Raw genomic sequence first — 26,268 nt, 5'->3', positions numbered from 1 at the left:
ACATGGCAGTTCAGAATACTAACCACAAGGCCCTATGGGAACACATGCATATTGTATTCCCTCATGTGCCAACTGTTTGGTCAGATCATTATAACATCTAAATGCAATAGGTATGGCTGTTTTTTCAAACCTCTTCCCCATTTCTCCGCTGGAATTAAATATGTTGCTGTCCAAACGATTGACTCTTCTTGTTTGGTTTCACTCAAAGGCTGTCACTTTCTTACTGCTGGTGAGCTTTATTACTAAAGCCTGGGAGCTGAAAAGCACAGTATTCTGTCTTCACACATTGAACTTACTATCAGCTGATCTTATTCCATTCCAACCCAATTCATCTGAAGAGCTGAGTATTAATTTGTTAATAGCTTATGTTGCTAGAGTATAAAAGAGGAAGTCCTGCAATGTTTCCCTTATCCTGGGACATCTGCTTAGACTAGCAAACAAAGAAATCTGTTAGAATGTTCTTATGAGAGCTACATCTGTGCAGTTGTAACCATCATATCTGGTTCATGCTACAGTCACAAAAAACATGTAACCCTTTTAGTGCCTACTTATTGGTACTGGTAGCATTCCCCAGGGCAAAGCTCCTGAAATATTAGCAATAAGAAAATAATACTATTTGACACTTATGTACCAGAAAAGGTCCATTTCCTCATTAAACATACAAAAGTGTTGTGGGTCTGACCTCTCATATCATTTCTTCAGATTGCTACCTATCAGATTAGCACCTAACTCTACTTCAACACCAAGAATTGTAGATTTTTTACTGGTGGAAACAGGCAAAACTCCACCTAAAATGGACTGTCATCTGCTGAGCCAGTCATTAATTTGGTTCCAAATTGGCAACAGTTTTGTATACACAGATGGACTAGGATATGCTGGATGAAGTTAGGAATAACTATATAGATTCACAGCATCCAAGGCCAGAAGGGACCCTTGTGATCATCTAGTCTGACCTCTTGTATAATACAGGCCATAAAACTCTCCCCACCCCCAATTCTATAACATACATTTTAGCAGAACTGTATTCACCCCATGAGTTTTCCACAGTTCTTTTATGGTGCCTGCCAGGAAATTAGATCCTGAATCTGTAAGGATATCGGAGGGCCAACCTACCCTGGCAAAAATGTTTGTTAGTGCCTGGCACACAGCTTTAGCCCTGGTGTTGCCTACAGCTACTGCTTCCGGTCATTGGGTAGCAAAATCCACGAAAGTCAGTACGTACTGCTTCCCTCTGGGTGTCCTTCTTGGGAAAGGACCCAGAATATTTACAGCTATTTGCTGAAATGGGACCTTAATTATGGGGAGTGATTGGAGAGGGGCCTTGACCTGGCCTTGGGGCTTTTCCACCCTTTGGCACACCTCACAAGATAGGACATACTTGGCAACGTCTTTGCCCATCCCCTCCCAGTGGAAGGACTTCCCCAGTCTGTCTTTGGTTCTGTTCACCCCAGCATGGCCACTGGGATGATCATGGGCTAAGCTTAAGAATTTTCCCCGGTACTTTGTTGGAACCACCAACTGTTTTTGTGGCTGCCATTCTTCCCAGTGTCCACCAGAAAGAATTTCCTTGTATAAAAGTCCTTGGTTTATCACAAACCTGGATCGGTGAGCAGAGCTGAGAGGCGGTGGGGTGCTCCGTGCTGCCACCCAAACTTTCTGAAGGCTGTCATCTGCTTCCTGCTCAGTCTGGAACTGTTCCCTTGAGGCTGGGGACACCAGTTCTTCCTCAGACTGTGGACTTGGGCTTGGTCCCTCTGGAAGCGATGTAGGTGATGGGGTTGTTTCCGTTGCTGGTGAACCGCTCTCCGGTGGAGCACCTGGGGGTATTTCAGGCTCTGGCTGAGCCTCTTCGGTATGGTTGTCTGTTGCTTCTGCCAGTTCTGGCTCGCTGGCGCCTTCTGGCGGTGAGGTTGAAGATGTGGTTGCGATTGCTGGAGCTGATGCTGGTTTGGGGGGCTGTTCCAGTTCCGGGCCTGGGACTGGAGGTGCTGTGGCTGTTTCAGTTGTTGGCAGGGAATCTGGGTCCACTACCTCTGTCTGGGTCTCTGGTAGCACAGACGGGTTTCCTGTGGACGGCTCAGGAACAGGAATGGGTCGGGAAGCTTGCCTGGTTTGGCTATGTGTAACCATTCCCACTCTCTTGGCCCGCTTCACCTGGCTGGCCAAATCTTCCCCCAGTAGCATGGGGATGGAATAATTGTCATAGACTGCAAAAGTCCACCTTCCTGACCAGCCTTTGTACTGGACAGGCAGTTCAGCTGTAAGCAAGTCTACAGCTTGTGACATGAAGGGGTAAATTGTCACTTGGGCCTCTGGGTTGATGAATTTGGGGTCGACGAAGGATTGGTGGATAGCTGACACTTGTGCCCCCGTGTCTCTCCACGCGGTAACCTTCTTTCCGCCCACTCTCAAAATTTCCCTTCGCTCCAAGGGTATTTGAGAGGCATCTGGGCCTGGAGATCTTTGGTGTGAGGGTGGTGTAATGAATTGCACTCGGTTGGGGTTCTTTGGGTAGCTAGCCTTTATATGTCCCAGTTCATTACACTTAAAGCATCTTCCAGCTGACTGGTCACTGGGTCGAGGTGGGTTACTGGAGACTGGTGAGGTGGAAGAATAGGGCGTCTGTGGCTTTCCTTGGGTTGCAGGTGGGGTCTTTGGCTGCCCTTGGTTGTAGGGTTTATTGTCGGTGTGTCTTCTGGGGTATTTGTTCCCCTTGACAGTAGTTTTTTTTCGTTTCTGCCACTTCCATCCATTTGGCTCCAATCTCCCCTGCCTCAATTACCGTTTTGGGTTTCCCATCTAGGATGTACCTCTCTATTTCCTCAGGAATATCATCTAAGAACTGCTCCATTTGTATCAGGAGATGCAGCTCGTCCAGATTGTTAACCTTTGTTCCTGATATCCAGGCTTCATAATTCTTTGCAATGTGATAGGCGTGTCGGGGGAATGACACATCTGGTTTCCATTTTTGGGTTCTGAACCGCCGACGGGCATGTTCAGGTGTTATCCCCATTCTGTATCTGGCCTTGGTTTGAAAAAGTTTATAGTCGTTTATTTTTTCCTTAGGCATTTCAGCCGCCACCTCTGCTAAAGGTCCACTGAGCAGTGGCCTCAATTCTACCATGTACTGGTCTTCAGAGATGCTGTACCCAAGGCAGGCTCTTTCAAAATTTTCTAAGGCCTCAGTGTCATCATCTGCCATGTAGGTGGGAAATTTCTTGTGATGTGGAACAATCATTGGCGAAGGGTTGTTAGGATTGGCTGTGTTCGTTTGCTTAGCCTTTTCTAATTCCAGGGCCTGCCGGTAGGTCTCCCTCTGGAGTTCCAGCTGTCTTTGGTGGTCTGCATCTTTGGCTGCTTGCTCTCTTTTGTAGGCTGCCTCTCTGTCTTCTTGTTCTCTTTTGTAGGCTGCCTCTCTCTCTCTTTCTCTCAGCTCCATCTCTTGTAGTTTTTTTTCTATATCTCGCCTGTGGTCTGCCTCTTTGATTTGTTCCTCTGCAACCAGTTTTGCCTTGGAAGTCATGGTTCCTGTTTTCTTGTGTTGGGGTGCCCTCTGGTGGTTTTTTTTTCTGAACTGCTGGCTCTCTCTTGTCTCCTGGGGTTTGCCTAGCAACAGTGCCTTTTTTTTTTCTTCCTCTAGCTAATCTTTTAAATGTAAAGTAAACCAGAAAAACCACTTTATTTGCATGTGTGTTGTGCTGAGTACTTGACTCTCAATCAGAGAGCTATAGTTTAACAAAAGACCCTTTGTCAACCTTAATAGTTCCTTGTTTAATATGCAAGCCAAACTGCAACGAGAGAACAGAAAAAAAAATTCTCTCTGGCTCCTTTTAAAACCAAACCCTTTCTCTCTGCTTAAAAGCCCTAGCAGAGAAAAAGAAAAATAATATTCCTACTGGCTTCTAGATTCTTATCTTTTCACACCGCTGCCACTCATGTCATAACTTTCCTACTCAGACCTGAACCTTAGAGTTCAGAACATGAGAAGCTAGTATGAAACCTCCAAACTTAATTACCAGCTTGGATCTGATATTGCTGCCACCAGCCAGAAAATTCCAGTGTCTGGCTCACTCTGGTCTCCCCAAAACCTTCCCTGGGGAACCCCAAGACTCAGATGCCCTGAGTCTCACCACAAAGGGAAATAACCCACTTCCCTTCCCCCTCTTTACCTCCTCCCAGATTTCCCCGCCCTGGGTACTCTAGGATATTCCCTGCTTCAAGTCCTTGAAACACAAGTACCGAGAGATCAAATCTCAATCTCTCCTCACCCAGAGAGTATGCAAAGTCAGGCTTAGTAAATCTAACACAAAGAGATTTTCCCCCTTCCTTCGTTCCTTAGCCTTAACCAGTGAAAAAACTCAAATAGGTCTTAAAAAGAAAGCTTTATATAAAAACAAAGAAAAAGACATAAAAATGGTCTCTGTATCAAGGTGACAATATACAGGGTCAATTGCTTAAAAGAAAAAATGAATAAACAGCCTTATCCAAAAAGAATACAATTTAAAACATTCCAGCAACTACACACATGTAAATACAAAAAAACAATATAAACCTATTGTTTTACTATTCTTGTACTTACAACTTGGAAACAGAAGATTAGAAAGCCTGGAGATAGAGAGATCACTCTCAGAGCCGAGAGGGCCACCGAAACAAGACAAAGAACACCCACCCAAAAACTTCCCTTCCTTGACATTTGAAAAATCTTGTTTTCTGATTGGTCCTCTGGTCAGGTGTTTGGTTCCTTTTGTTAACCCTTTACAGGTAAAAGAACATTAACCCTTAGCTATCTGTTTATGACAAGAACATCCTTGATAAAGGGCTCAGAAGCATATACTGTAGCAGTGAGAAGTTGCACCGCTAGACATGTAATGTACCATTAGGCCTGTAGGCCTTGCTGGACAGACATAACTAAAAGTATGAACCAGAGTAGGTTAGAATAGTAACACACCAGGTGTCAGCTAACCAAGTAAGCACATTCCAGACTGGAAAGAACAGTACAAAAAACACACAGCTCTCTCAAGTAACTACATAAACACATGCCTAAGAGATGGTACAAAAACACACCAACTCCTCAAAACAACAAGGAGATTACCAGATAATGGATAAGGATGTTTTCTCTTAACTCGCAGGTTCAAGGTACAGTAACTCCTCACTTACAGTCCTCCTGGTTAATTGTTGTTGTTTTGTTGTTACATTGCTGATCAATTAGGGAACATGCTCATTTAAAGTTGTGCAATGCTTCCTTCTAAGGTCCTTTGGCAGACACCTGCTTTGTCCACTGCTTGCAGGAAGAGCAGCCTGTTGCAGCTAGCTGGTGGGGGCCTGGAACCAGGGTGGACCGCGAGCCCCCCATCAGCTCCCCCTATCAGCTCCCTGCTCCCCTAAGTTTCCTGTGCTGCAGCCACCCAGTAGGCTAGCAATTGCAGCTATCCCCTCCCCACTGCCATGTGCTGCTCCTGCCCCCTGCCTTGGAGCTGCTCCCAGAGCCTCCTGCTTGCTGTGGGAGAGGGGGGGCTAATGTCAGGGTGTCCTCATCCCCCCTGCTCCAACCCCCTACATACCCCTTCTTCTGCATATAGAGCAGGGTGGGGACATACAAGAGATACAGAGATCCTGAGGCAGCAGCTGCTGAGCTGCTGTCTCAACTTCCTGATCCACTTAAAAAGACAATGCACTTAAGACTGGGTCAGCCTACTTAAAGGGGCAGTGTGCATTTCTCTCTCTCTCCCACACACAAGGTGTGTGTCTGTCTCTGTCTGCTATGCTATCTCCCCTCCCCTCCATTCCTGCTGCCTTGTAGAGTGTTGTTAATGTAGCCTCTCACAATGTGTTAATCCTTGAGGGCTCAGCCCAGTGTTAGTTCATCATTTAGCACAGGGGTTCTCAAACTGGGGGTCGGGACCCCTCAGGGGGTCACGAGGTTATTACATGGGGGGTCATGAGCTGTTAGCCTCTATCCCAAACCTTGCTTTGCCTCCAGCATTTAGAATGCTGTTAAATGTACAAAAAATATTTTTAATTTATATGAGGGGGTCACACTCAGAGGCTTGCTATGTGAAAGGGGTAACCAATACAAAAGTTTGAGAACCACCGGGGCATTCCCTGGGAAATATCCCACTCTCTTCCACCCTCTAACTTCACCACCTCAACCAAGCTTCACAATCAGTATTAAATTGTTTGTTTAAAATGTATACGTGTGTGTGTGTGTGTGTGTGTGTGTGTGTGTAATATATATAGTTTTTTGTCTGGTGAAAAAAATTTCCCCGGAACCTACCCCTCCCCCCCCATTTACATTAATTCTTATGGGGAAATTGGATTTGCTTATCATCGTTTTCCTTAAGCTCGCATTTTTCAGGAACATAACTACAACATTAAGTGAGGAGTTACTGTATGAGAGTGGTAACTAACAACATCTGGAGTGGCAAGATGGGTGAGATAATATCTGTTATTGGACCAGCTTCTGTTGGTAAGAGAGACAAGCTTTCAAGCTTACACTGAGTTCTTCTTCGGATCTAGGAAACTAACTCAAAGTGTCACTGCTAAATACAAGGTTTGAAGAGATTGCTTAGTGTAAGTAGTTAACACATTTCAATGGACTATTCTGGGACCAACAAAGCTGCAACAACATTGCATACAATATCTAGAGTGTAATGTGGAACTTTTTGTATCAATGTATAAAAGGAGAAGTCATAGGAGGTGCATCTTTGCGCAAGCCTAAGAGACAGCATCATGTTATGTTGATTGAGCTGATACCCTGTTGCAGGCATACATGTGTTAGTGTATATGTAGCTCCTATGGGGCACTAGGACTGTGCTTTGTCAACAATAAACCTGACCGAGTGCCTCTGCCAGGGAACCAAGCCTGTGGTCTTTCTTATGAACAACAATGAGGTCTGCTGAATCCACACTGTACACTTTCTGCTAGTGCAGTTGACACTGGAGCTCCAAGAACAGCAACACTAGCAGCATTAACAATACTGCAACATCAGCAACACTAACAACAGGACATATTACACAGTGTCCATATTCTAACAGGAGCACAGTGCTCTGAGAAGAGGGAGTTGCAAATTCATCTATTGCTCCAAAGAACTAGATTTTTATTACATGTTTCTGAAATCACTGGTATTAAAGCAGGTGGATTTAAAACAAACAAAAAAAAAGATAACACCAAACAACTAGCTGGTTCTTCAGCTGAGGGGCCTGGATTTATAGGTAAGAAAAGGAAAGCTCAATTCCTCACAAAGCTGTGACTGAACTGCTCAAAAGTAAGTTTTCATTTAAATAATTTGGTTCATACAAATGCTTAGAAGTGGTTAACAAATGCTAATGTCAAACTAGACGCTAATGATTCTCAAATGTTATGTAACTGTTACGAATAGCATTTCTATAAGCAGTTGGAATGCTCCTCAAATGCTCAAGAAATTCATTGAGCTTTGCCTATTCCAAGCAGAAAGGAATGGTATAGAAGAATGCAGGGAAGGAGAGTAGGGCAAGGAAACAAGGGGAGGTACTAATTGAGACGTTTGAGTGGAGCACAGATAGTGAGGGGAAGGGAAGGCGTGGGAAGAGAAAAGTAATGTAAGTGGGGCACAGCTGCACACATCTACAACGTGAGCACAATTTGATATAGAAAGTAAGTTCAAAACAATTAAAGGGTTCAGAGAGAGCAGGAGCCAAGCGGAAGGAAAGGAAGGCTGTTTTAGCAATGGCATTCTTGATAAATTGCAAACAGGGAGAAAGGAAGAAAAAGGGATGAATTTGCAGTAATTAAGGCTCCCATTCAGCAAAGCATATAAACGTGTTTAAAGTGCATTCTGATCCAGGATAGCACTTAAAGTTAAATACAGACTTAACTCCCACTGACTTTGGTTAAGCACACGCTTAAGTCCTTTGGGCTCTTCAGTCTAGCAGACAAAGATTAAGCAGATCGAGAGGCTGGAATCTGAAGCTAGACAAACTGGAAAGGCAATTTTTTTTAAACAATGGGGATAATTAAGCATTGGAACTGATTGTGATGAACTCTTCTTCTCTGCCAATTTTTAAATCAAGATTGGATGTTTTTCTAAAAGATCTGTTCTAGTTCAAAGAGGAACTGACTCAGGACAGTCCTATGGCCTGTGTTACACAGGAGCTAGTCCCTCCTGACCTGGTAATCTATGAATCAGGACCCAGGGGCAGGAGAGCATCAAGGTACAGACCAAAATTTTGGCAGTCAGAATAGAGAGCACAGCGCAGGCCTTAGAGACAGCAGAGTAGAGGACTTAATAAAGATTGGCAGCAGCCTGGATGTGGGCATGGGAGGGGATGATGAAGAAAGAGAGCAGAGTCAAAAGTGCTGCCAAATTTGTAGAAGACTGGGTGATGTGGAGGCTTGTGGAGTTAAACAGTGATCAGGAAGGGAATGGAGAGAGGAGAGGAGCCCCACATCCCTTTCACTGTCTCATCTCTTTCATCTGTGGGAAGAGAGTTTTAACCTCACGGTGCAGTGCCAAGAGAAGAGATTCAACATTGGCTCTGAAAACTCTCCTCCTTTTGGAAGTTTATATTAATCTCTTAGGGCACTTTGAACATTTTGATGCTTATTTCTTAAATGTGTGGTGTATTTAATTGTGCTTTGGCTCAACCCACAGGGCTGATGCATCTGTTAATACATAGTATCATTTCATCCAAAGATGGGCGTGCTTTGCAGCAAGAATGCTTTGTAGTGGAAGGTTCACTCGTTCCCTAAGAAACCCCCAAAGAGAAATTCCACAGCAGGAGCAAGGCTGCATTCACTTTTTCCAGCAGGTCTGGAACCAATATATAGTCTTATGGCTTTTAAAATATTATGTGAGGTTTCTAAAGTTGTTTAACAAAAATGGCTTTACCATCAACAGACAAGAAGAGTGGGAAAATAATTTGTTTAAAATAGGAAAATAAGAGAAACTGGAACGAACATTAGGAGCAGTTTGTCTCTCTCTGCGTGCCAGAAAAACTGAAACCAGCCAAAAAGGATGGAAATATCCATATAAAAAAGAAGAGGTAATGGGGAAGGGATGGGGAATGTCTCAGTGCTACTGAAGGGGGAGTAGCATACCAGAAAGTCACCCAGCGCCTACACAGCCATTCACTAAAATCTTTTTCCTGTTCAACATAAAGAGTCAGTTCTTCAGCAGGTGTCAAACAGTGCAGTTCCAATGAAATCAGTGGCACTATGCCCATTTGCGTCAATGAAGAAGGAGGCCTAAATGCATATTTCACATCACATTCTGTTAAAGTTCAGTCACTGCATTTTCTCTCCTGCCTTTTTTCACCATTATTTGTCCATTGGCCATTTCTTGGAGAACAACGTTTTACCAAGCCTCTCATTCCCGGGTTTCTTCTAGGAGGCTTGAAATGATTTGTTTTAACCTTTTTTTTTTTCTCTTTTTTTAAAACACAGATGTTTCTTTCAGAAAGAAACAGCCAGGTCAGCTAATAAGAAAAACAGGTATTTAATCACTTTACCTTCATCTAAGAGCAGTACACCAACACGCAGCCAGAACCAAAGCTAAAATGTTGCTAACAGTGCTGTGTAGTTAAATGCCTGATGCCCAGCTAATTTGGCAGAAGAATCTCACTGCAAAATCCATCTGAAAGTGATACCAGAGCTGTCTGTTCATACAGTCAGATTCCTCGCAGAGCCCCCAGTTTAACACCATTTGCACTGGAGATGAAATACTGGAATCTGCTTTTCAATACAGTCTTTTCCTTTTCCTCACCCACACACACACCAATATAACCATCACTGTGCCTTTCCCCAATAGTGTGAGGGCATGTCTACACTATGAAATTAGGTCGATTTGACAGAAGTCGATCTTTAGTCAGCAATTTTACACAGTCGATCGTGCATGTCCCCACTAAGTGCATTAGGTCAGCAGAGTGCATCCTCAATACCTTGGCTAGCATCGACTCACAGAGTGGTGCTCTGTAGGTAGCTATGCCACAGTCCCCACTGCCCACTGGAATTCTAGGTTAAGCTCCCAATGCCTGATGGGGCAAAAACATTGTCGCAGGTGGTTTTGGGTACATGTCATCAGTCTCCTATCCCTCCCTCCTTGACAGCAACAGCAAACAATCATTTAGCCCCTTTTTTCCTGGGTTATCCAAGCAGACGCCACAGCATGGCAAGCATGGAGCCCGCTCAGCTGCACACTGCTTTTGTGACCATTGTAAACACCTCAAGCGTTGTCCTGCAGTATGTGCAGAGCCTAATTGGGAGCCGCCCGCACAAGGAAGATTGTGAGGACGACATGGACACAGACGTTCCTGAAAGCACAGGATGTGGCAATTGGGATATCGTGGCAGCACTGGGGCATGTTGATACAGTGGAACGCCAATTCTGGGCCCAGCAAACAAGCACAGCCTGGTGGGACTCCATAGTGTTGCAGGTAAGGGATGATTCCCAATGGCTGCGAAACTTTTGCATGCCACTTTCATGGAACTGTGTGAGTTGCTTTCCCCCGCCCTAAAGTGCAGGAATACCAAGATGAGACCTGCCCTGACAGTGGAGAAGCGAGTGACGATAGCCCTGTGGAAGCTTGCAATGCCTGACTGCTACCAGTCAGTCAGGAATCAATTCGGAGTGGGCAAATCTACCGCGGGGGCTGCTGTGATCCAAGTAGCCAGGGCAATCAATACTCTTCTGCTAAGAAGGGTAATGACTCTGGGAAATATGCAGGTCATAGTGAATGGCTTTGCTGCAATGAGGTTCCCTAACTGTGGTGGGGTGATAAACGGAACTCATATCCCTATCTTGGCACCGGACCACCTTGCTAAAGAGTACATAAACCGCAAGGGGTGCTTCTCAATGGTGTTGCAAGCACTGGTAGATCACAAGAGCCAACATCAACGTGGGATGGTCGGGAAAGGTGCATGACGCTCACATCTTTTGGAACTCTAGGATGTTTGGAAAGCTGCAAGAAGGGACTTTCTTCCCAGACCAGAAAATTGTTGGGGATGTTGAAATGCCAATAGTTATCCTTGGGGACCCAGCCTACCCTTGCTCCCATGTCTCATGAAGCTGTACACAGGCAGCCTGGACAGCAGTAAGGAGCAGTTCAACTATAGTCTGAGCAAGTGCAGAATGGTGGTAGAATGTGCCTTTGGATGTTTAAAAGGGCGCTGGCGCAGTTTGCTGAGTAGGTTAGACCTCAGCGAAAGCAATATTCCCATTGTTATTGATGCTTGCTGTGTGCTCCATAATATCTGTTAGAGTAAGGGGGAGACATTTATAGTGGGGCAGGAGGCTGAGGCAAATGGCTTAGTGGCCAATTTTGAGCAGCCAGACACCAGAGCAATTAGAAGAGCATACCAAGGCACGCTGTGCATCAGAGAGGCTTTGAAAAACAGTTTCATGACGGACAGGCTACGGTGTAACAGTTGTGTATGTTTGTCCTTGATGCAAACTGCCCCTTTTGGTTAACTTACTTCCCTGTAAGCCAATCCCCCTTCCCTCCTTCAACCACAGCTGGCATAGGAAATAAAGTCCGTATTGTTCTGAATCCATTTATTCTTTATCTATTGAAAAAAGCTTGAGACCACTGACAACGCTGACTAGTAAAGGGTAGCCCGGGTGTACAAAGGGTTTGATAACGGGGTGGGGTGGGAGAAGAGAGAAGGACAAGGCCACATTGCTTATTGTAGCCACACTACAAATCAAAGCTGTTTCAATGACAGCCTTCTGTTGCTTGGCCCATCCCCTGGAGTTGAGTGGCAGTGTGCCCGAAGCCTCCCTCCCCCACCCACCTGGCGTTCTTGGGTGTCTGGGCGAGGAGGGCACGTGGTTACACAATGGATGCAGCAGGGGGTCTGTACTCTAGTTACCTTTCCGGCAGCTCCACCAGACACCTCATCATGTCCGTTTGCTCCCCCATTAGCCTCAGCATTGTCTCCTGCGTATTCCAATCACGCTTACTATATGCTTTCCTGGCCTCTGCCACCGAATGCCTCTATGCATTTAGATGTACCATATCAATGCGGGAGGACTGTATGAGCTCTGAAAACATGTCATACTTTTTTTTGCCCTCTAATCTGCGATAACCTCAGGGATGGATTTGATGCGGGGAGCATAGAAACTTTTGCAGCTGCGGTGGGGGGGAAGAGAGAGTAGATTTTAAGAAGATACATTTCTCAGTACAAAAGGGAGACTCTTTCACAGTGAATCTAGCAATTCACAGCAGACAGCACATATGTTTTAGGTACAAGGTCGCATTTTGCCTTTTATATTGAGCGCCTGCCGGTATGGTGACACATCACACATGGCTAGACAACAGTATTTGTTTTCCTTGCAGCCATGTTAAGCCAAAGGGAATGCCCTCCTTTCCCATAGCAACCAATGCCACTTGGGTTTGCCATTTAAAAAGAGGGGCTGTGGTTTTGGGGTGGATGTGCAGCACACCCCTCCCCACCCCATGTGGCTATTCTCTGAGATGATCCCTTTTAGCCATATGCAAACAGCCCAGCATGACCAGGGTCTAATGTGTCCGGGATCATCAAACAGAGGGGATTACTGTTCCCTTACAAAAATTCCCATTTCAACCAGGTGACCATGAATGATATCACTCTTATGAGGCAGACACAGAAAGATAAAGACCGAATGTTACATGAATGCGACCAAAACCCAGGACCATTCGCTGCCATGCTTTGTGCTGCAATGATTCCAGACCATTTGCTACTGGCTTGGCGTGGTAAAGTGTCCTACTGTGGAGGACCCAGAAACCTTCTGCAAAGACTTTCAGAGTACCTCCAGGAGAACTTCATGGAGATGTCCCTGGAGGATTCTCATTCCATCCCCAGACACATTAACAGACTTTTCCAGTAGCTGTACTGGCCACAAATGCATCCCAATTGTTCAGGGAAAATCAAACATTAAACACAATTGCTTTTAACTCCTATAGGGTTGTTACAAATGTGCACTCACCAGAGGTGCCTTCTCCGCCTGCAGGGTCTAGGAAGAATACACCCTGGGAGGGTACTGACCCCAGGGTGAGGAAAAGGTCCTGGCTGCCGGGGAGAACGGATTCTCCGCTTGCCTGCTGCGTATTCTCCTCCTCCTCCTCCTCTTCCTCATCCACAAAATCCTCATCTGTGTTGTGTGAGATTGCCACTTTGCAGGTGTCCACTGACAGTGCTGGGGTACTGGTGGGGTCCCACCCTAGAATGACATGCAGCTGATCATAGATGCGGCATGTCTGGGGAACCGACCCAGAGCGATCGTTTGCCTCCTTTGTCTTTTGGTGTGCTTGCCTGAGCTTCTTAATTTTCATGCAACACTGCTGTGTGTCCCTGGTGTAGCCTTTGTCCACCATTCCCTGTGCAATTTTGGCATATATATCAGCATTTCTTCTGCTGGATCAGAGTTCTGCCTGGACAGATTCTTCTCCCCGTACAGCAATCAGTCCAGTGTCTCCCATTTGCTCCATGCTGGAGTTCATTTGTGATACTGGGACTGCATGGTCACCTGTGCTGCTGAGCTCGCCACGCTGACCAAACAGGTAATGAAATTCAAAAGTTTCCAGTGCTTTTCCTGTGTACCTGGCTAGTGCATTGGAGTTGAAAGTGCTGTCAGAGCAGTCACATTGGAGCACTCTGGAATAGCTCCCAGAGGCCAATACCATCGAATTGGACAGTGCTGCATCTACAGTACCCCAAACCTGACCCAGGAAGGGTGATTTTAGCACTACTCCCCTCTTCGGGGAGGAGTACAGCAGTTGATTTTAAGAGTCCTTTAGGTCAGCGAAACGGGGTTGGTAGTGTAGATGCATTCATTATAAAATCGATCTAACACAACTAAGTTCAACCTAACCTCATGGTGTAGACCAGGCCTGACTTTTCTTCATCATGGAACATAAGGGAACTAAATCGTGTTTGGCTAACAATCATTTGAAATACAATTCTTTTTAACTTATTTCTTATTACCACCTCAAAATACTGAGCGAATTTTGAAGTCTAATTTATTTTCATGCTGATTGCTCTTTCACTTTATTCAGCATGCAACATTCAAACACACAAGGCAGTTTCTAATCAGTTCAATTTTCCAGCTTCCATGCATTAGCACAACAATAACAGTCTGAGCCAAATATTGTGGGACAATGTTTTAATCTCAGCAAAAAGTTGCTTTCATTTGACCAATAAAAATACTGAAGTTTTTTTAATTTTAGAGTCTGGGAAATTGTATCTCCACAAAGTATAGTCTTCTGGTCGTATCAACCATAGTCACAGAGGGACTGATCCCATCACATGGCTTTTTCCACAGCTCTTCACAGTGGTTCTAAGGGTTTCTCCACTAAATGGAGAGCTAAAAGCACCCACACTGCAGGGGCTACATCACTTTTTCCTACCCATTTAGTTACATTGGTCAGTACCAGGTTTACAATGGTGCCAATGACGCCAGGCCCACACTCAGAAGGGGCCCCTGCACCCGAACCACTGCCCCTCCCGCCCACTCCACCCAGAGGCCCTGTTCCCACTCAGCCTCTCCCCCCCAAGATCCCACTTGCCACTTGCTCCTCTCTGCCCCGCCTCTCCAACTCACTCCTCTCTGCAGCCTCCTCCCTATGTGAGCAGCTGGCAGGGCATGGGGGCGTGGGGGCCTCAGGGCAGAGCACAGGCGGAGCAGGGGCCATGGTACAGGTGCCGGGGCCCACAAAAGATTAATCCGGCCTTGACATTGGTACAAACTCCAATTTAGCCTCCCTGTGAGGATGCAGTCACACCAGTACGAAGGTATTTATCATCTACCCTTTATCGAAATAAACTATAGCAGTGATGCCCAAACTCTTCCTGTCGCACCTCCCTCCCCCCATCCCGGTAATGGAATCTGTCCATGCCCCGACTTCATTACTAAACAGTTGCTCAGCAAAGGTGCTTGGACTGGGGGCTGAACTGGGGATAGAGGTAGAGCTGGCCTGGGCGTGGAGAGGGAATGAAGGCAGGGCTTGGGGCAGAGCAGGCGGTGGAGTTGAGTTGTGACTGGAGCAGAGCTGTGGCTGGGGCCAGAGCAGGGCTGAGTAGCGCTCCCTCCCCATCCCCCACGAGGGCTGGCCTAGGCTCTGCCACATGCCCCCCCAAACATTTCTCCGCACACCCCTAGGGAGGTGCGCCCCACAGTTCCCTTCCTCTTTCTCTCTTTTGTACCCTCTTTTAAATGGATGTGAGAGGCAACAAAGGGACTGGAACAGGGTGGTGAGCAATGCCATGAAGGAAGGAAACTTCTGAGAACAGCTGTAGTATAGAAAGCCATGTGATGGCTTTCATTTTTGCACAAATATTGTTTGTAAAGAGATACTAACAATTTGAAATCTAGCCACTTAAAAAACCCTAAAAGTAGTTTCAAAGTACAATACCTGTGTCTGAGCCCATTGCCAATGTCTGCTTTGAATCAACTGACTACAGGCACAAAACACAGCCCATAGCAGTATTCTGAGTGTACATCACCTTTCATTCATATATATAATATAAAAAAAGAAAGCCAGGACACTCAGATTCAAGGTTCCACATAACAACTGCTACGAAGGTCTCGTCTACACTGCAAAATTACATTGTATTAGACCATGTGTTAACGCACTCTCAGGGTAGAGATAAAGCTATCATCAGGAAGCCAGTTACTCCACAGCAGAATGGGAGAAATTCTGCAGCAGGGACCCTTATAGTTGTGCAGCAATGTCATGTATTCAATCTGTGACAGGGTGTGCATACCTTGCTCTGGACAAGGGGAGGGTTAACCCCACACTATGGTACGCGGAAGTCCCGCCTCTCAGACAGTGCTGGACATGCTCCAACTACTGCCTCAGAATAAAGGGGAGTAAGCCCAGCTCATTCTAGGCCAGTGTTTTTCAAACTGGGATTGCCGCTTCTGTAGGGAAAGGCCCTGGCAGGAAAGGCTGCTTTGTTTACCTGCCCAGTCCGCAGGTCCGGGCAATCGTGGCTGCCACTGGCCACAGTTCGCTGCTCCAGGCCAATGGAGCTGCTGGAAGTGGCACGGGCCAAGGGACTTACTGGGCACTGCTTCCAGCAGCCCCCATTGACCTACACAAGCGGCAACCCCAGTTTGAGAAACACTGTTCTAGGCTGACCGCCGAAGGGGAAGGACCTTCAGCGGAGGCTCCAGTCGAAGAACCATCACAGCCTTTGACTGCGGGAACTGGAGACCCTGAGAGCCAGACCGGAGGGCTGCGGCCAACGGAGCCGCAGGGAATCACCCGTGCTGAGGAGCCTGGGAACCCCAACGCTCAATGGACTACAACGCCTGGAAATGCGATAGAAAGGACCCACAGAGGGTGCGCGAGTGGTACCTCCCACCCAAGTGAGGTCAGTGTGTTTTGGTGGGAGTCCCTGCTGACCCAGTGGCAGACCACTCTGCCACTGTCAGGGCCCTGGGTTGAGGCCTGGTAGAGTCAGATGGGCTCAAGCCTCCCTACCTGGGCCGCCACTCCCCTGGTGGTGGCTCCTTCCTTCTCCCCAGATACTGGCCATAGAGCCTCACTGCCCTGCGCCTAGAGGCTGCGACATTGACTCCGGCCATTGGGCCACATTACTGTGTACCAGAGGGCTGTTATATGGACCCTGGCCGCTAGGCCGTATTGCCCTGCACAAGGGCCACTGGAACTGACTTGGCACTAGGCCGCGCTGCCCCAAACATAAGGACCACTGGAACTGACTCTGGTCCCTGGGCCATGCTGCCCTGAATGCAAGGGCTGCCAGAACTGACTCTGGCCACTGAGCCATGCTGCCCCGAGTGTAAAGGCCAATGGAAAAAACAGTTACCTTTTCCATAACTGGTGTTCTTTGAGCTGTGTTGCTCACGTCCATTCCACAATACGTGTGTGTGCTTGCCACATGCACCGGTGCTAGACGTTTTTCCCCTAGCAGTAGACGTAGGGGAGCGCCCCAGCGACGCCTGGAGTGGTGCTGCTATGGCACGGTATAAGGGGCGCTGCACGCTCCCCTCACCCTCAGCTCCTTCTTGCCAGACAACTCCAGTAGAGGGGAAGGAAGGTGGCAGGTGGGATGTGGAATGGACATGAGCAACACATCTCGAAGAACACCAGTTACGGAAAAGGTAACTGTCTTTTCTTCTTCGAGTGATTGCTCATGTGCATTCTACAATAGGTGATTCCAAGCTATATCTGTTGGAGGTGGGTAGGAGTTCACAGACACTCACGACGGAGTACAGCCCTGCCAAACCCAGCGTCCTCCCTGGTTTCGGAGATGATCGCATAATGAGAAGTGAACGTGTGAACTGAAGACCATTTGGTAGCCCTACAAATGTCCTGGACGGGGACATGGGCCAAAAAAGGCAGCTGACGAGGCTTGCGTCCTAGTCAAGTGTGCTCTCACAATCGGCAGCGGGGGGAGGGGGTCCCGCCAGGTCATAACAGGTATGAATACACAAGGTGATCCAGTTGGAGAGTCACTGAGTGGAGATCGGCCAACCTCTCATGCATTCAGCTGAGGTGATGAACAGCTGCGAGTACTTCCTGAATGGCTTTGTACATTCCAGGTAAAAAGTCAGAGCCCATCTCACATCCAGCTTATGGGGGCGGCGCTCCTCACCGGATGCATGGGGCCTGGGACAGAGCACTGGCAGGAAAATACCCTGACCCATACGGTAGGTGGAGACCACCTTGGGGAAGAACAAAGGATGTGGTTGAAGCTGGACCTTATCCTTATGAAACACCATGTATAGGGGTTCAGAGGTCAGAGCCTGGAGCTCAGAGACCCGTCTAACAGATGTGATCGCCCCCAGGAAGGCTACCTTCCATGAGAGGTGTGACCAGGAGCACGCAGCTAGCCATTCAAATGGGGGATCCATCAACCTGGTCAGCACCAAGTTCAAGTCCCACTGCGGACTGGGGGACTAACATACAGGAAGAGACAATCCAAACCCTTGAGGAATTGGCCAGTCATGGCATGGGAGAACACCATGTAGCCCTGTACCAGTGGGTGGAAGGCCGATGTGGCCGCCAAGAGCACCTTGACAAACAAGGGTGCTAGGCCGTGGGCTCTTAGGTGAAGGAGGTAGGTCTAAAATGAGCTGAATTGGAGCAGCACAGGTGAAATGCTGCCCATCGGAAAAACCGAGACCACTTTGCCATGTAGGCCCAATGCGTGGAGGGCCATCTGCTTTCCAGGCACTGAATCCCTTTAAAGCAAGTGCTCCCAGCCTAACCACTGAGCAGCCACGCCATGAGATGGAGTGCTGCTAGGCTGGGGTGGAGGAGGCAGCCCTGGTCCTGGATAGCAGGTCTGGGTGGGATGGCAACGGCCACAGCGGAGCGACTGCCAGGCTCATGAGAGTCCCATACCAATGTTGGGCAATCAGGAGAACCTGGCCCTGTTCATGTTTATCTTCTCCAAGACCTTGCCAATCAGAGGGATCAGGGGAAAGGTATAGAAAAGCTGGCCCAACCAGGACAGGAGCAGAAGTGGGAACCCCGGCAGTTCTGCTATGTTGCAAACAGGTCCACCTGGGGAGTGCCTCACATTTGGAAAATCCCGTGCACCAACTCTGGGTGTAGTGACCGCTCGTACTGAGAGGAGAAGTCTCGGCTCAGGCGATCCACCTGAGAATTCCGGGTGCCCGGTAAGTGGTGGGCTTCCAGGCAAAGATCGTGGGCTATGCAGAAGTCCCACAGCCTGAGGCCTTCCTGGAAGAGGGCTGAGGAACAGGCCTCGCCTTGCCTGTTGATGTAGAACATCAAAGCCATGTTGTCCGTGAGAACCCAGACCACTCTGCCCTCCAGGTGCCAGTGGAACGCCATGCATGCCAGACGGACCGCCCTGAGCTCCTTGACGTTTAAATACAGGGCAAGATCCTGCATGGACCACAGATCTTGGGTCTGAACGTTCCCCATATGGGCTCTCCACCCCAGGTGCTGGTGATCAACGCCTGGGGCTGCGGGAGTGGTGCCGCAGCAGGGACCTCAAGCGAGACAACTAGAACGGCAGTGATGCCCATAACGCCATGGGCTATGCTGGTCTCTCGGAGACAAGGACCTCTGGTGCCATCTGTCCTGGTCTCGATAGGGCACTCTCTCCTCGCAAGGTCTATGGTCCCTGGAGGTGGAGCAGTGCCTGGAACCCCCACCAGTCGGTACTCAGCCAGACAACCTGGTGGGGATCGACAGGGACTGGCGCAGACTGCACACGGAGCGGTCGCTGAGCAGGGAATGGTGTCGGGAACCTTCCCTAGACCATGAACAGTACCGTCCAGGCGGTGACTGTGGGGATCCGAGTGGTGGCTTCTCTCTGGACCGTCTCAGGCATAACGTCTCGGGCCACTTGCAGGGTCTCCGGCACGGAGGGCACCCAAACATTCAGGGAGGTCGGCTTAATGTGGGCTGGGCTACTCCGCTCAACTTGAGTCGGAGGCCGGGAGGCCGATGAGGACTGATAGCTACCCAACATGGGTCTAGTCTCTCCCCAGGTCTTGCTACAATGTCTTGGCGGCGAAGATCTCTTTTTTGTCTTTTTGGAGTGTCCCATGGACGGGGAGTGGTGCTGGCTGGTGGAAGGCACTGAAGGGTCATCGCGCACCAACGCCGCAGTGCTTGGTGCCAACTTGGAGCGGCACAATGGTGTAGAGGTGAGGGCCAACTCAATCAAAATGGCTCGGACCCAAATGTCACGCTCCTTCTTGGTCTGAGGTTTGAAGGATCTGAAAATCTTACAGCAATCGCTGAGATGGGTTTCCCCCAGACAGTGTAAACAGTCAGCGTGTGGCTCACTCATGGGCATCGGCCACTTGCAAGTGTCACACGACTTAAAGCCCGAGCCGGGCACACTAATCTAACTCTAAACTAAACTACTTTTAACTACAGGTACTACTAACTAGGAACTAACGGAGTCCAAGAGGAAAGCTACAGCAAAGCTGGAGCAGAGCAGTTCCGACGCACCTTCACTGGTGGCAAGAAGGAACTGAGGGTGGGAGGAACGTGCAGCGCCACTTATACTGCGCCACAGTGGTGCCACTACAGGGGTCACTAGGGGCACTCCCCTATGGGTACTGCTAGGGAAAAAACTTCCGGCACCGGTGCACGTGGCAAGCACGTACATCTAGTGTGGAATGCACATGAGCAATCACTCGAAGAAGAAATAACGCAAGAGCCACTGGAACTGACTCTGGCTGCTTTCTGCTTAGAGCAGTGGTCACCAACTGGTCAATCGCGATCGACTGGGAGATCCTCTAGGATCATAGACTGCAATCTCCAGCGGCACAGTGTGGCTGCCGCTAAAGCAGACTCCCTGCCTACCCCAGGCCCACACCACTCCCGGAAGCATGCAGTGCAGCCCCGGGGGCAGGGAGACAGCTGCTGCCTGCAAGCACTGCCCCCGCAGCTCCCACTGGCCAGGAGAGCTGTGGGGGTGGTGTTTGCAGAGAGGGGCAGCACACGGAGCTACATGCTCCCTGCCACCCTGGGGGCTGCAGGGGTGAGTTGGCCCCTTCTGGGAGCAGTGTGGAGCCAGGGTAGGCAGGGAGCTTTTCTTAGCCTCGCTGCATCCGCCACCAACTGGGAACTGCCAGAGGCAAGTGTTGCCCAGTGGGAGGCCACATCCCAGCCCTGAGCCCCCTCCCCGAGCCAGCACCTCAAACCCCCTCCTGCACCCCAAGCCCCACCCTGAGCCCCCTCCTGAAGCCAGTACCCCGTACCTCCTCCTGCACCATAACACTCTGCCCGAGCCCTGACCCCCCTACCAGAGCCAGCACTTCATACCCCCTCCTGCACCTCAACCCCCTGCCCCAGCCAATCCCCCTCCCAGAGCCAGCACCTCGCACTCCCTCCTGCACCCCAACACTCTTCCCCAGCCCAGAGCCCCCTCTTGCACCCAAACTCCCTCCTAGAGCTTGCACCCCAATCCCCTGCCCCAGGCTCAGCCCAGAGCCCCCTCCCACACTGTGAACCCCTTGGCCCCAACTCAGAGCCCACACCCACTCCCAAACCCCAACCCCCTACTCCAGCCCAATGAAAGTGAGTGAATGTGTGGGAGAGCGAACGACAGAGAGAAGGGAGGATGGAGTGAGTGGGGCGGGGCTTTGGGGAAGGGGTGGGGCCTCAGGAAATGGGCAGGGTATGTCCTGGGTTGTCCTTAGATTCAAAAAGTGATCATGGCTATAAACAGATTGGAGACCACTGGCCTAGAGGCTGTTGGGGAGACTGTAAGAGCAGTGGTATCACAACCCAACCCCGAAAGGGGAACGGGGTTTGCATATCCATCGACACCATCTCAAGCAAGACCCTTCATTCCCATCCTCCTACAACTACAAAAATCACAAAGCTATGGCTCATGCTTAGGATTAGTCAATGATTATTTTCAACTATGAATTATTTCTAAGAATAGGTTTTTTTCATTTTGTTCTGTAGTCAGCCCAGATTCACTCCCCATGCCTCAGCTCCTGCAATGTTATCCAGGCAGCAAGTGAGAAAGGCAAAGAGGAGACTGTATCCAGTTTCAGTAACTGGGTCAGACCAATGGTCTGCTACCTACCAAGTCTCCTGCTAACTGTGGCTCCTACCCACCATTCCATGAGAAGAGCCCTGGTGCTGCAAACCTCCAATGGTCCACAAATAGAGATCCACTCTTGTGAACTTGTATAGGTCCTGTTACAGAGAGCCTGAGTTTTACAGTAGTGCAGCTCCCCTTCTGTTGACTTCATACTGTCTGCAGGACTGAGGATCACCTGGAAAGGTCAGCTGGCAAGAGGCTTGGGAGTCAGCAGAAGTGCAGAGTGGGAGAAGCTGCCTGACCCACATGGAGGGAAGTACAGTGAAAGATGAGTCCTTTCCCTGGTCCATTGGGCTGCTTCCTTCTGCCTTCATCTCTGTTGAGAGGGTCCAGAAAGTGAAAACTCCCTCCCACACAACCTTGGAAGGTTCTTAAGTCACCTGATAACCAGCACCGCTTGGGAAGCTCATTGAGGACCCTGTCTGACGAAGTGGGTATTCACCCACGAAAGCTTATGCTCCAATATGTCTGTTAGTCTATAAAGTGCCACAGGATTCTGTTGCTTCTTGAGGACCCTAATATCCCTCTCTCATTAGGAGATGCCAGGGCAAGTCCTAGAAGACTCCTGGCCCACACACCAGTTGGCCCCAATTGGCATCCCAACAGTCACTGCTCAAACCTTTTTGGGGTCCCCAGAACAGCCTCAGTAGATTTGTCAGCCCCTCAGTCTCTCAATATGCCAAAATAGTCAAGGAAATAACAAGACTTAGACTCATAGACTTTAAGGCCAAAAGGGGACCATCATGATCATCTAGTCTAACCTCCTGCACATCGCAGGCCACCAAACTTCACCCACCCACTCCTGTAACAGACCCCTAATCTCTGGCTTAGTTACTGAAGACCTCAAATCATGGATTAAAGGCTTCAAGTTACAGAGAATCTGCCATTTACACTACTTTAAACCAGCAAGTGACCTATGCCCCATGCTGCAGAGAAAGGCGAAAACCCCCCAGGTCTCTGCCAATCTGACCCAGGGGAAAATTCCTTCCCGAACCCACATATAGCGATCAGTGAGACCCTGAGCATGTGGGCAAAACCCATCAGGTTGGGATCACATACTTGTGGGTGATGCTCAACAAAACATCTCAGGTATGAGAGGGTGAGTTCCCAATCAACCGCCCAAAACTGACATGGGTGAACACAACCTCCAAGACATACCTCAAGAATCAATAAGGGTTTACAAAATGCCTTGAAATCCTTGGCTGAAAGGAGCTGAAGACATGGAGTTTACCCTGACATCTTTCGAAAGATACAGTACACATCCCAAATTGTATGTTCTGTGCAACATAAATACACAGAGGCCAGTCTGTCCAACAAAATTCATTCTAAGAAAACATTTTCCCATATACTGTTGTTTCTAGCATACTTTGTAAATGTTTATTTTTTGCATGAAAGAACGCACTCCTTGCACTTTCATTCATCATTGCAAGCTCTGAAAAAGTCAGCAATGCTTAACATAACTTAAAAAAAATAACGTTGTTTTGCTATCTGCCATTAATCATTCTGCAAAGCAATCCAGCTCAAACAGGTCACTACTTTTCTGAACTTTGTTAATTAACAAGTGGATTCCAAGTTATTTTCTTGCTACAAATGTTTTAAACTTCAGAAGACCATCTATATAATTTCCAAAGATGTAACAGCTGATCATTGCTGCCACTTTTGGTGTCTTCTCAGGAACAGTATCTGCTGAACAACAGAAGCCACCTAACAAGAATACCTGGCTAAATTTGCCTCCTGCTAAGGCTCATTTGTAGCTAATTCTAAAAACACTGCAGATCCTGCACTATATTTAAGCCTGGCAGGATTCAATTTAAATGCATTGATGTCAGTAAATGTTAATTTCAGCTGACACATTGAAATCAACAAAAAACATATCCATTGGGCCAGGGGTCCCCAACACGGTGCCCACGGGCGCCATCTAAATGCACCCGTGTCCTGGCCGGCGGTTAAGCATCTGCCGAAATGCCGCCTAAATTCGGCAGCATTTCAGCAGTGACGCCTCTCGATGACGTCACTTGCCGCTGACAAGAGGCGTCATCGAGAGGCGTCGCCGCCGAAAAGCCGCCGAATTTCGGCAGATGCTCAACCGTCGCCACGGTCCTTCGTCTGGGGCCCGCCAGATGAAAAGGTTGGGGACCACTGCATCGGGCAGTTGCTGGAAGTGCAGCCTCCCCCACGCACTCGCTGCAGCCTGCTCCCTCCTTCACCAGCCAGGAGTGCAGTAGCCATCCTCAGGCTGGAACTGTTCAGTAATAGAGTGGCCTCACCTGCAGCCGAGGGCTCATCCTTGCAGCCCTGGTTGCATGGGTGTGCTCCACCAGACCAAGATCGCAGACTCCCCTGAACCTTGTGCCCCAGTGTCTTGGGCGCCTCAGCCATAAAGGGAGCCCCTGAAATCTCATTGCCACCATCACAGCTAACCCTAACCTCAACACTTCCCATCTTCCTTCTTAATTTTCTGCAGCTATAAAAATAAAAATAGTTAAAAATTCAAATATAAACACATACATTAATCAATAAAACTGCAAAAAATAAAAACAGAATTCTGCCAGCCTAACTATATTTCCTGTTCTCACATGACTCTCTTGTGAAAAAGGATAGACTGCTACCTGACAGCTTTTTAAACCCAAGGGTGAACTTCTAAACGTTGGGATTAGATACTATCCTAACAGCTTGAGTCTCCAAGATCAGGCTAGAAACCAGACTCTTTGCTTCCATGAGAGCATTTTTATTCTGTGAACTATAGTACTGCCTAGAGGCCCCAACCCACAGCAAGACCCTGCTGAACTACTCCGTATGTACACACAGTGAGAGCTCCTAAAGAGCTAACAGTCTAAGTAGAAAAGACAGACAAAGGCAAAAACCCCTCAAGTCTCACCTCTGTCATGACATCCAGTCTGCTCACCAAGGCTAGAGAAGTGAAAAGCTGTGTCTATTCTTTCTTCTTTCCTTTTCCTACTCCCTTCCTCCTATCCTCTAACCACAATGAAATAAACACATCACCATCCACATAACACTGGGCCAATTCTTCACTCCCCTCATTTGCTTGTATGTTGAATCCACACCCTCTACCCTTTGTCTGTTCGTCTGAAGGGATCACATCTGTGCTGTGTTTGTACATCACCCAGCCCAACTAGTGCTATTATAATACAAATATTTAGTAACAGTAAAAGGTGGAAGAAAAGGATAATATACTTTCCTACTCTGCAACTGGAGGACTGAGAAACAAAGAGGTTAAGTGTGTTGCCCAGGGTTACCCAATTAGTCTGTGGCAGAGTTCAAATCTCCCAAATCCCAGTACAATGCCCTAACTTCAGGGGCAGCCCTCCTCATTTGTGGCATGTGGGCATTTCCAGTCTCAGGCCAAGAATACACAGAAATAAAGACTATCAGTAAAATCTTCATCCGAATACTTCAGAACTTTCTACAATAGCATGGGTTTGGTCCTAGAGATGGGTGAAGGCCCACAAATGTGGGGCTGGGTTGTCTTAAAGTCAATGTTTTACCCATTCAGTGATTTACCAATGATACATACACACACATACAGAAAGCACAGGCTAGTGCAGTTCTCAAACTTCATTGCACCGCGACACCTTTCTGACAACAAAAATTACTACACGACTCCAGGAGAGGGGACCGAAGCCTGAGCCTGCCCGAGCCCTGCCACCCCAGGTAGGAGGGTGGTGGCACAAAGCCAAAGCCTGAGCCCCACTGGCCTGGGTAGGGGGACCAAAGCCGAAGCCCAAGGACTTCAGCCCCAGACAGGGGGCCTGTAACGAGCCTCGCTGCCCACGGCTGAAGCCCTTGGGCTTCAGCTTCAGACTCCGGCAGTGGGGCTTGGGCTTTGACTTTGGTCCTGAGCCCCAGAAATCTAACGCCAGCCCTGGTGACCCCATTAAAATGGGGTCATGACCCACTCTGGGGTCGTGACCCACAGTTTGAGAACCACTAGACTGTCTTAAAAAAAAATTAAAGGTATCCAGCAATCTCACACACCCTCTTTCCTGGTTAGACTGTAGGAAAATATTTCTTCCTGGGTAGTTAGACAATGGAACTGTTTGCCAAGTGAGGCTTCTGAGCCTCAGACACCAGCAGTGTGAAAGCACCCATCACTTCAGAGCTCCAGCCAGCGGAGCCAGGACGCCTTCTTCCTAAGGCTGCACAGCCCATTAGCACTCCCACACCATGCGCCAGCAGCTGAGTGGACAGAGGGTTTCAAACCTAAATTAACTACCATAAAACAGCTGGAACTTACATCCACGCCTGTAGTTTGCGTAGTGGCTTGGAGGAGGGGTTTAGCCAGTGCTATTTTTCCACTCACTGAACAGCTTCCTGTAGCCGGTGCCAGTACGTTCACAGAGTGACTGGACAGCTGCGTGGTCCCTCCAGTGACAGCAATGACCGGCTGAGATGCAGGGTGAACTCCAGGAGTCTGGAGCTGCACCACAGTGGACTGAGAAAGCACCACTGGCTGACCTAGAATGGAGACAGAAAGACAATGCTCACTGAGTGTTCAGTGGGGGATGGGGAATATGTTCTTATACTATAAATTTGTGGGGGGTGGTTTTGATGTGAGGGTAGGGGGGCTTCACTCCCAAAACCACTTGGCACTGCTCCCAGTTCTAAAGCACCAATATACTCTCAAACAAAACTCAGTTAAACAAAACAAGTCTGCATGGTTCTATATTTATTCCCTATATTTCAGATCAGTTTATAAACCAAGACACAACTCTTTCATCTCCCA

The 26,268-nt window shown here is 48.4% G+C and overlaps 1 protein-coding gene across 6 annotated transcripts in view; it reads right to left on the bottom strand.

Moving 5' to 3' along the window:
* The window catches only part of ATF6 (activating transcription factor 6), a 343,590-nt gene that overhangs the window by 269,787 nt on the left and 47,535 nt on the right, over positions 1 to 26,268 (bottom strand). For all 6 annotated transcript variants that reach the window (XM_050963199.1, XM_050963200.1, XM_050963202.1 and 3 more), the window contains one exon: positions 25,780 to 26,000. In XM_050963199.1, the coding sequence (XP_050819156.1) occupies positions 25,780 to 26,000 (221 nt within the window). The remainder of the gene's footprint in view (positions 1 to 25,779; positions 26,001 to 26,268) is intronic.

This window comes from Gopherus flavomarginatus, chromosome 7 (genome assembly GCF_025201925.1).
Source record: "Gopherus flavomarginatus isolate rGopFla2 chromosome 7, rGopFla2.mat.asm, whole genome shotgun sequence".
NCBI classification, from domain to species: Eukaryota; Metazoa; Chordata; order Testudines; family Testudinidae; genus Gopherus; species Gopherus flavomarginatus.
The sequence above is the reverse complement of the archived record's forward strand: the minus strand, read 5'-3'. Positions and strand labels throughout refer to the sequence as shown.